At 66.3% G+C, this 9,941-nt stretch overlaps 1 protein-coding gene across 3 annotated transcripts; it reads left to right on the top strand.

Moving 5' to 3' along the window:
• The first annotated feature begins 3,711 nt into the window (after nt 1–3,711).
• VWA1 (von Willebrand factor A domain containing 1) lies at nt 3,712–8,844 on the top strand. Of its 3 annotated transcripts, none has more exons than XM_023215097.1 (3): nt 3,712–3,886; nt 5,018–5,575; nt 7,165–8,844. In XM_023215097.1, the coding sequence occupies exons 1-3, from the start codon at nt 3,814–3,816 to the stop codon at nt 7,848–7,850; spliced, it is 1,317 nt and encodes a 438-aa protein (XP_023070865.1). In that variant the 5' UTR covers nt 3,712–3,813; the 3' UTR covers nt 7,851–8,844. The 3 variants fall into 3 exon arrangements, with proteins under 3 accessions (XP_023070865.1, XP_023070866.1, XP_023070867.1); XM_023215098.2 differs by having other exon boundaries at nt 3,724–3,886; nt 5,330–5,575; XM_023215099.1 differs by having other exon boundaries at nt 3,724–3,886; nt 5,413–5,575; nt 7,165–7,810.
• The last annotated feature ends 1,097 nt before the right edge of the window (nt 8,845–9,941 follow it).

Raw genomic sequence — 9,941 nt, 5'->3', positions numbered from 1 at the left:
CAGCTGGGGGGCCCCTCAGATGTGGCCCCCTCTGTCCGTCTGGCCTGTGCTGGCCTGCCCCTGCCCCCAGGCCTGTAAGCTGGGACGGCTGTGGGGCAGGAACCTGCCCAGGGTTAGTGGGCTGGTCTGAGAGCTAAGGCCCCTGCTCCCAGCCCCGCCCAACCCGCCTCTGGGGAGTCCCTCGTGTGTGGACATAGGTCAGTCCCTCCCTGCTGCCTCCTTCCGACCCTGGTCCAGACCCCTGGGAGGTTTGGGTCTGCCCAGGGCTGTGGTCTGAGCCTGTCCTGACTGTGTCTAGGGAAGGAGCAGTGTGTCGTCCTCCTCCCCCTTTCAGGGAAGGATGTCCCAGCAGAGAGGCAAAGTGAGGGGACCCACACAAGGAAGGGGCCCTGCTGTTGGGAAACCCTGGGTCATTCAGGCCTGTTGTTCTCTGGCTCCCACGGGGCCGGGCTCTGTTCTCGCTGCGGCGAAACTCCTGCCCCCACTGAGGCCAGCAGCAGCCTCCACCCGACTTCTGAATGCCGCACTCAGGAGCCCGGCCACCCCTCCCAAAGGCCCCTAGCCTGCTCTGCTCCTGCTGTCCCGGTGCAGGCCCCTCCTGCCCACCCCACCCCAGTCTCAGGACTCCAGGTTCCTTCTCTCTGCCTGGAAGGCTCTTCCTCGAGTACCCTTGCGTGTGAGTCCCCAGTGACCCCCCGTTCTCACAGTGAAAACAAGTAGACCGTATCTTTCCTAGCTGGTCACAGCCCACCCCTCCTAGCCTGGCAGTGCTGGCCCGGTGCCTGTGTGTCCCCAGCGCTGAGGCCGGGGTGCGGCTGTGCCCAGCACACAGACGAGGGATGGATGGACAGACGCAGATGGTGCGGCTCCCGCCCCCTACCCAGGCTGCTACCCGCCACCCCAGCTGCTGCTGGCATGGGGGACTGAGTGGGGTCAGCTCTGGGGCCAGAGGGGCAGTCCTGGGCTCCTAGGAAGTGAAAAGTGACCCCAGGACCTGTCTTTGACCCCAGGGAGCAGGCTGAGTCTAGGAGCTGGGTGGGCCCTGCTCTCTTGGTGACCCCGGCTCTGTCCCACTTACTGTTATGGGGTGGGGTCCTGGGCTTAGGCACACCCCAGAGCAGTGCCTCAGGCCCGCACTGCTGCCCCTCACCGCCCCTTCCATCTGTTCCAATGTGTGCTTCAGTACATTTATGAGATACAGGAAAACAGCAACCAAAGGCGCCGGGTGCGGGCCTGGGCGTTCTGCCCTCGGCTTGGGTCAGGGGTGGGGTCAGAGGCTTCAGGAGTTGCCCTTTTCCCCGGGGTCAAACATGACCACAGCCAGCTGGGGACAAAAGGCCCTTCTTCTTCTGCAGAAGCCTGGATTGTGCGGAGGAGGAAGCACTCCCAAAGGCGGGTGGGGGCAGGGCGGTGCCCGGGTGAGAGCAGCGCCCCCAGCTTCCCGGAACCCCCTCCACCTGCCTGCAGACAGACCGGCAGGGCAGGCCGGCTTCGGGAAGTGAGGCACAAGGACTCCCACAGCCCAGGCCCAGACCGTGGGGGCAGGGTGGCCGCAGCCACACCAGGCTGCTCCCCACCCCGTGGGGCCCAAGGCCACCGGGATCAGACAGGGGCTATGCCTGCAGGAGGCAGAAGGCTTGGGGCCAGGACCCACTGTGATCTGGCCTGACCCGTCCTTGCCCTGCCTATCTTACTCCGGGCCCTTCTCCCTGGAGAGTGGAAGGTTCCGGCTGTTATATTTGTGCTTCCTCTGGTGTCTGCCTCAAGTCCGGCCCGGGCCCTGACACTGCACCTCTGGCTGATCCCATGCTCTCTGAGACCCTCTGTCCACGTCCTTCCTCTGCGGTGGAGACAGCGGGTGGAGGGCAGGACATAGGAATGAGTCCTGAAGGCTGAGGAGCAGGGGGAGAGCTGATGGGGAGGGTCTCCTAGCAGGAGGGACTCCAGGCAGAACTGGGAGCAAGGCAGGTGGCTGAGCTCGGCCCAGGCTGGGTGGAGGCCAGGCCTCCTGTGCCTTCTCCTGCTGATGGCGAGCCGAAGGGAGGAGGGCGGCAGCTTCCGTGAGAGCCTGAGTCACAGCCAAGGAGACCCGCTCACTTTTTCCAGAAGTGAGGGAAACTTCCCCGTCAGCCCAGCAGGGCAGGCTGAGGTGTGACTGTGGCCCGCCTGCTGGGCAGGGGTGGGGGACGAGCAGGCCACTGGCTGTGAGCCTCCCCAGGGTGGGGGACCCTCAGCCCAGCTCCCTGCTTGACTACCTGGGCGTGCCTCCGCAGGGTCTGCAGCCAGCTTCCGGTCAGACTTCAGGTCCTCCAGCAGCTGTGGCCTTGAGCGTCATCTCCACAGCAGCCCCTGTGTACTGGGGGCTGGGGGACCTGGTAAGGCCCCTCGGAGTGGCACAGCTCGCACTCTGGGGACCCAAAGTCCCCCCCCAGGCCCAGGCGGAAGCACAAGGCATTTCTGGTCCCAGCGGAGGCCTGAGGTCTGTGGAGCCCAGCCAGCACCTCCACTGCCAAGATCCCTGGCAGGGGGGGTGGGGGACGCCGGCGGGGACACAGCTCTCCTGTTCCTGCCGCCAGCTCCTCAGACTCAGCCTGCCGCTTCCTTTTTTAGGCAAAGTCGAGTGCTGGCCGTCTGCACGGCCCCGCGGTGTCTCACCTGCCTGAAAGGGAGGAAGGAAGCCCATGGAGCCCCATCCGTTCTCCTGCGGGGCATCCTCCAGGAGAGGGTGGGGAAGGAGGGGACATCCTGGCAGACACCCCCCACATCCCCCGCCCCCCAGCTCTGCGCTGAGAAGGCCCAGGGAGAGGGCCATGGCTACTCGAGGGAGGGCCGGGGTGGGGTTCTCCTGTCCAGGGGACACTGCCGGCCCAGCCCTGCCTGAGCGAGGGAAATCTGCCCTGGGGGCCTCAGGACACCCCCTGTACCCAGCCACCTCTAGTCTGGGCCTCGCCAAGACCCCAAGACCCAAGAGCTCCTGGCTCACCAGTGGGCCCCTCCAGTCCTGCTGGGGGTGTTTCCTGGGTCCCGGAGTCTGGGTCCCTCATTGGGTAGGGTATATGGGTAACAGGCCCAGTGTGGTCCCACTGGACAGGGCCTGAACCAACCATCTCCCACTCCCATGCCTCTTCCTCCAAGAAGCCCAGGTGGGGTGGGAGCTTCGAGTCTCTCTCAATTCCTGTCTTCTGTCCCCTTTCAAGACACTGTGTCCTTCTAAGTCCCACCCCATGGCCCTTCCAATCTCTGCTGGTCAGTCCCTAGGACACATATCCTATTCCCCCAGACACCCACCGGCCTCCAGCTCTGTGGCCAAGGTGAAACCAGGCTCTGGACGTTTTCTGGTGCCACCGCCAGCCCCTGGGGTTCCTTGGGTCTGGCTGCAGGGACCCCAGCACCCAGAGTCACGGCAGTGGTGGGCATGGGGAGGGCCTAGCCTGGTACCTCCCTGCTCGGCTCCTGCGCCTGGGGGTCGGAGAGGGGTGGAGAGCGCGGGCCGCACAGCCTCGGCCGGGAGGGGGAGACTGGAGTGTGTGTGTGCGTGCCCACGCGTGCATGCCTCGGTCGCATCTCGGCTGGTGCTGCGTGTCCCTGCGTGTCGGGGTCCGCTGGTGCGCCTCTCCGGGGTTTGCGCACGTGGCCCTCCGCTCGCGCAGGAGGGCGTGGGCGTGGCCTCGGCGTGGGTGGGGCCGTTCGGGGGTGGGGCCTCCAGGGGGCGGGGCCGGCCTGGTCCGCGCGGTGACGCGCCCTGCAGCCGCCAGCGAGCGAGCGAGCGAGAGAGCCAGCGAGCTGCCGAGCGCGCCCCGTCCGTCGCGCGCGATGCTCCCCTGGACGGCGCTCGGCCTGGCCCTGAGCTTGCGGCTGGCGCTGGCGCGGAGCGGCGCGGAGAGCGGTGAGTGCGGCAGACGGCCGGGCCGGGGTTGGGGCCCCTGGTGCCCGCTCTGCGCCGCTGCCCGCGCAGGGCCGTCGCTGTCCCCCGCTCCGGGCGAGCGGGCGGGCGGGGCTGGGAGGCTGCGGGAGCCGGGCAGGGGCGCGGGCGGGGGCGCGGGCGGGGGCGTGGGCGGAGCGTCCTGCTCACCTGAGGCGGGCGGCCCAGGTGCTCCAGGTGACCCCGTCCGGGGCCCGGCCCAGCCCGCATTTCTGCGGGATCGCGGGCCTGGACAGGAAGAGGGAGATGTCTGTCGAGGGGGCACCTCGCCTTTGTGGTAAGTTTCCCTAACTTACCTAGTTAGGGTAGTTTCCCTACCCTTGCAAAGGCCCTCAGTGGAGGGATGGTAGGGAAATTAGAGTCGCCCCACCGCACTGGGGAAAACCGCAAGGCCAGGACTAGAATTGAGGCACGCTGGTCCCTGGCTTGGTGCGGAGGGGTGGTGTGGGGGGCATCAGCCTCCACCCCGGGGGTGCCGGGAGGAAGGGGGAAGCCTGCGAGGGGTTGATCGGGCTTTCAGGCTGCTGGAGGGGGTGTATCTTGTGTGGGTCCAGGTGGGCTGGAGGATGGAGGCCAGGGGAGGGGACACCATCTGGTAAGTGGGGTCTGGGCTCCAGCCACACCAGCCGGCGGGGTCATGGCTCTGCCTCCTACACCTTCCCCTGCTGCTGTGTGCGTGCCCACGGCGCCTCACCTGGAGGCTGAGCTCCAGCCCCGGGCTGCTCCTCTGAAAGCCACACCTGGAGGGAGCAGCTCCATGGCTCAGGCCTGTCCTGGGGACCTAGGCCAGGACTCGGCTCCACCTGCTTGCAGGAATGGAAAGGTGTGGGGGCTTGGAGCGGGGAGTCGTCCTCTCACAGATGGGATAACACCAGCTCAGAGAGAGCTGTAGGTCCCATGGCCAGTGTGCAGAGTGAAAGCCCCAAAAGTACAGGTCTCTTGCTTGGCTTAGAGTTTCTCTTTCCCCCAACCTAGGACCTTCGGGGGAGGGCAGGCACCCACCTAAGGAAAGCTGAGGCCCTGGGGGACCCTGCCTTGCTGTGGGGCTGTCTGGGGGGCCCACACCTGAGGCTGAGCATTCCTCCTTTCCCCCAGGTCCACCAGCATCAGCCCCCCGAGGGGACCTGATGTTCCTGCTGGACAGCTCGGCCAGCGTGTCTCACTACGAGTTCTCCCGGGTTCGGGAGTTTGTGGGGCAGCTGGTGGCTCCACTGCCCCTGGGCACTGGGGCCCTGCGTGCCAGCCTGGTGCACGTGGGCACTCGGCCGTACACTGAGTTCCCCTTCGGCCAACACAGCTCAGGCGAGGCTGCTCAGGATGCTGTTCGCGCTTCAGTCCAGCGCATGGGTGACACTCACACTGGCCTGGCGCTGGCATATGCCAAAGAACAGCTCTTTGCTGAAACAGCAGGTGCCCGGCCAGGGGTGCCCAAGGTGCTGGTGTGGGTGACAGATGGCGGCTCCAGCGACCCTGTGGGACCCCCCATGCAGGAGCTAAAGGACCTGGGCGTCACCGTGTTCATTGTCAGCACCGGCCGAGGCAACTTCCTGGAGCTGTCAGCCGCTGCCTCAGCCCCTGCGGAGAAGCACCTGCACTTTGTGGACGTGGATGACCTGCACATCATCGTCCAAGAGCTGAGGGGCTCCATTCTCGGTAGGTGGGAGGAGGCAGGGCCCAGGGATCCCTAGCTGGGAGCTGCAGGAGGAGAGGCTGGGTTGAGACTTTGGGAATATCTCATGTCCCCAGAGCAGCGGCCAGGGCCTCCGGGGCTGTGGTACCCCTAGGGTGCAGGGCTGAGTGATGCAGCTTCTCTGTGCACGCTCTCCACCGGGTGACCCATGCGCCCTGCTGAGATGGGGGCTTGAGTAGCCACCTCCAAGTGTAGCTCCCTGCTGATGGGTCCAGCCCAGACCTCGAGGCCCCATGGAGTGCAGAGCCCAGGTGTACGCCCAGGAAGAAGCTTGCGAGTCTGGGCACTCTGCAGATGGGCAGCATGTGCTCCTGGGCATGCCCACCATACCTGGAGAGGGGAGAGCCAGAAGGGTCAGGGACCGCCCCCCAGAGAGCTCAGGGTACCTCTCCTGGGTCGGGACAGCCACCCACGGCTTTGAACAGGTTCGGACTGCAGGCCTACCGTGAGGATTTCCTGAGAGGGAAGGCCTGAGGCAGGAGCTGAGCAGCTCCCATTGGCTTTTTTCTGGACCTCTCTGCCCCAGCCAAGCCCTGAAGGAGTTGAGGCTGGAGATGAGGAAACTGGCCACTGGCTCAGCCTGCTGTAGCCGGTGAAAAATACCACGAACCCTGGGGATCTCACCAAGTCTCGTCTGTGGGTTAATCATCCACCCAGAGCCGGAAAGGGTTGGACTGTGGGTTGGAGAGGGGTGGACGGCCCGCCCCAAGGTTTCGCCAGGGATGTCTGACCCCTAGTGGCCCCAGGGTCACCCAGTGCAGCTGTGCCTGGAGGGGACCAGGAGGAAAGGCTGCCTTAAGTAGCTGGAAAGGAAAAGCTTGAGGCTGCAATGCAGAGGGGCCAGGCAACAGGGTGGGGGCTCCTGGGAAAAAGGCTGGGTCTGAGGGTGGGGGATGGGAAGAAAGTGACACAGGCACCCAGCACTACAGGAGGAAGATCCTGATAGCTTTAACCCAGCGCAGACATTTATGAGCCTCGCCACAGCAGGTCACTCAGAGGGCTATATGGGGCTTGGTGTCAAGGGCCCAGGAGTCCCCCTCTAGAGCACCCCACCCCACGCTCTCCTGAGGACCGGGGGCAGGCAGCGCCTCCAGAACCCCAGGGCCTGCCCCTGTGATCTCCCATCTCCTGGCTGCAGCTCAGAGAGCCGGGCTGACCTCAGACCCGGGCCTGGCCACTCAGGCTGGGGCTGGTCCTCTGCTCTCAGGTACCACCATGGACTCTGCTGTCTTTGAGGACCTTTGTCCTGGTCACTCACTGATCTGGCAACTGCACCTCTCCACAAAGGACTGGGTTTGGGCTGAGGGAGGCAGGGGCACTTCTGACAGGGCGTGAGGGTGCTGCACCCCCTTCCTCAGTCCTCCCCCAGCCAAGGCACGTTCTAAGAATCCCCAGCATCTGCGGGGCCTGGCTCCAGCAGCTCCTTGGTCGCGGGGCCCCGTCTTTCCTAGTGGGGCCTCCAATCTCCAGATCTTCCCCATCAGCCAGGGCCGCCCTCCAGGAGCAGAGGAGGAACTGACCGCTGCTCCCTGATCCCCTGCACCACCCACAGACGCGATGCGGCCGCAGCAGCTCCGTGTCACGGAGATCACGTCCAGCGGCTTCCGCCTGGCCTGGCCACCCCTGCTGACCGCAGACTCGGGCTACTACGTGCTGGAGCTGGTACCCAGTGCCCAGCCGGGGGCTGCGAGACGCCAGCAGCTGCCGGGGAACGCCACGGACTGGACCTGGGCCGGCCTCGACCCAGACACGGACTACGACGTGGCGCTGGTGCCTGAGTCCAACGTGCGCCTCCTGAGGCCCCAGCAACTGCGGGTGCGCACGCGGCCAGGTGAAGCAGGGCCGGGGGCCGGGCCGGACCCCACCCAGCTCGCCGCCCTCCCCGCCCCGGAGGAGGCCGGGCCGGAGCGCATCGTCATCTCCCACGCCCGACCGCGCAGCCTCCGCGTGAGCTGGGCCCCAGCGCTGGGCGCAGCCGCCGCGCTCGGCTACCACGTGCAGTTCGGGCCGCTGCGGGGCGGGGCGGCGCAGCGCGTGGAGGTGCCTGCGGGCCGCAACTGCACCACGCTGCAGGGCCTGGCGCCAGGCACCGCCTACCTGGTGACCGTGACCGCCGCCTTCCGCTCGGGCCGCGAGAGCGCGCTGTCCGCCAAGGCCTGCACGGCCGACGGCCCGCGCCCGCGACCACGCCCCGTGCCCCGTGCTTCGACCCCGGGGACCGCGAGCCGTGAGCCGTGAGCCGGCGTCCCCGCCCTGCCGAGAGGGCCGGCGCCGACCCGAGGGCCCCTGTGTCCCGAACCCGGTGAGGAGGCGCCCAACTCGGGAGAAGGGTGCAGGCCCGGCCTTTCCCCACACGGACTCCGTACGACCCCGGCCCTCTCCCTGTGGCCACAGGGCTTCCCCGCCTGGCACCTGCCGTCCAGGGCTGGGGCCTCGCCTGGTGGGACCGCACAGCAGCTCCGGCCCCATTCCCGCCCCGAGTCAGGCGTGCTGTCCGCTCGTGGGTGGTGTTGAGAGCATCTGACCCAGGACTGTCCAGGAAAGAGCCCCGGTCAGACTCCCACGTGTGAAGACTCGGCCCCAGGTGGCAAGGGCTGGCCTGGGGTGGGCAGCTTGGGCCCTGGACGCCGATAGGAAGTGGAAGGGGAATTGCGGGAGAAGCTGGCCCAGGTCAGGTCCCCAAAGGCTTCTGAAGAAAAGGAAGGGCAGGTAGGGGCACCCGGACGCTGGTGGTGTGGCCAGGAAGCTCAGCCAGCCGGGAGGGCGGCGCCTGCTGGGGACGGTGGACCTGCCTTCATGCCCAGGACACCAGCTGGGTCCAGCTAGCAGCCACTGGGAATCAGAGGAATGGGGCAGAGCCGGGCATTCAGGACCTTGAGGACAGGTGACCCCATCCACCCACTTCCACGGTCAGGCCCTGGGACGGCACTGACAGGAAACCTTGAGTCGGAGCGCTCCCCAGGGGCTGCAGGGAGTTCGCTCTCCAGGGAGGCCCCAGCGACCACACCATCTTTTGTCTGTGAGAGGTCTCCCCCCTGGGCCACATCCTGTCACTACTCACTACCCTGGGGCCTGCGGGCGAGTTGCCTAGGGTGGGGGTGCCTAGCCAGGCGCACTCCCTGCCCCGCCTAGTCCTTGGTTATCAGGACTGTGGTGTCACGCAATGCTCACCTCTCCTCTTCCCCACTAACGTCCCAGACCTTAAAATTCAGTAAATCAGATATACACCGAGCCTGCAGTCTCCTTAGGATGCTTTCCTCCTCCACAAACAGCAGCCACGGACAGGACAGCTTGTGAAGTTCTCCTCCGCCTTTTGGGGTGTCCAGGGAGAGGAGGTGGAGCTGTCCCCTCCGAGTGCCAGGCCTTGTGGGTCCCCCTGTGCACCTTTTATTCAGAGAGGCTGGGCCCCCTTCCTGTGGGGCTGGGCCCAGGGCAGGTGGCTGGAATGCAGAGGACAAGGGGGCTGGGGCCTCTGCAGGGCCATTCCCACCACAGCCTCTGCCACGACCCATAGCCCTGGGCCCAGCCGCATGCGGGCTCCCTCTGCTGGCAAAGCCGCACCCTGCACCGCGTGGGGTCCACTGCCCCTTTCCCCAAGTGGACTCGCGTGACCCCAGGAACTGCAGCATTGAGGTGGTCTCAGTCCCTCCCTCAGACCTGGTGGGCGTTGTGCCAGGGGCCTCCTTCGGGACAGCTGGCCTTGGCACTGTCTCCCAAGAACCCAGCTCTGTGCATCCCGTGGCCCCACCAGACACCCAAGTCCGCACCACCCACCATTCGTGGGGGGCTGGCTGGGGTCAGGCTCACCACACAGAGTGTACCCTCCGGTGTGATTATAAGTGAGACACAGGAGGCCCCCCTGCCTGTGTGTGCAGGAGGTGTCTGTGGGGGGGGGGGGCAGCTGGCTGGACTTTGGGTTTCTCCTGAGCTCCCCTCAGCCCCCAGGTCAGGCCACGGAGGCCTGAGCAGGACGCAGAGGCTGTGTGTGTCACTGCAGATGGCATGCTCACAGCTGCACTGCTGGTCAGCAGGTGGCCAGGGTCTCCGGTCCCACCTCCTGTCGAGGGTTAGACTTCCCTTCATGCAGCCCCTGCCCCCTGCCCCATTCTCCAGGGTGATGGCAGATCTGAGCCCATGGTCACCTGAGAGGAGATGTCCCTTGCCCACTGAGCCCAGGCCCAGCTCACGGAGTGCCCTGCGGATGGCAGCGGGGCACCACGGGCTCATTCCTGATGGCCTCGGTGGCTTCTATGGACGCTCAGACTCACATGAGAAGCTGGGAGGGGCTCCAGCTCTGCAGTCCCAGAGGGCAGAGCGGTGGCCCTGGCC

This window comes from Piliocolobus tephrosceles, chromosome 1 (genome assembly GCF_002776525.5).
Source record: "Piliocolobus tephrosceles isolate RC106 chromosome 1, ASM277652v3, whole genome shotgun sequence".
NCBI classification, from domain to species: Eukaryota; Metazoa; Chordata; class Mammalia; order Primates; family Cercopithecidae; genus Piliocolobus; species Piliocolobus tephrosceles.
The sequence above is the reverse complement of the archived record's forward strand: the minus strand, read 5'-3'. Positions and strand labels throughout refer to the sequence as shown.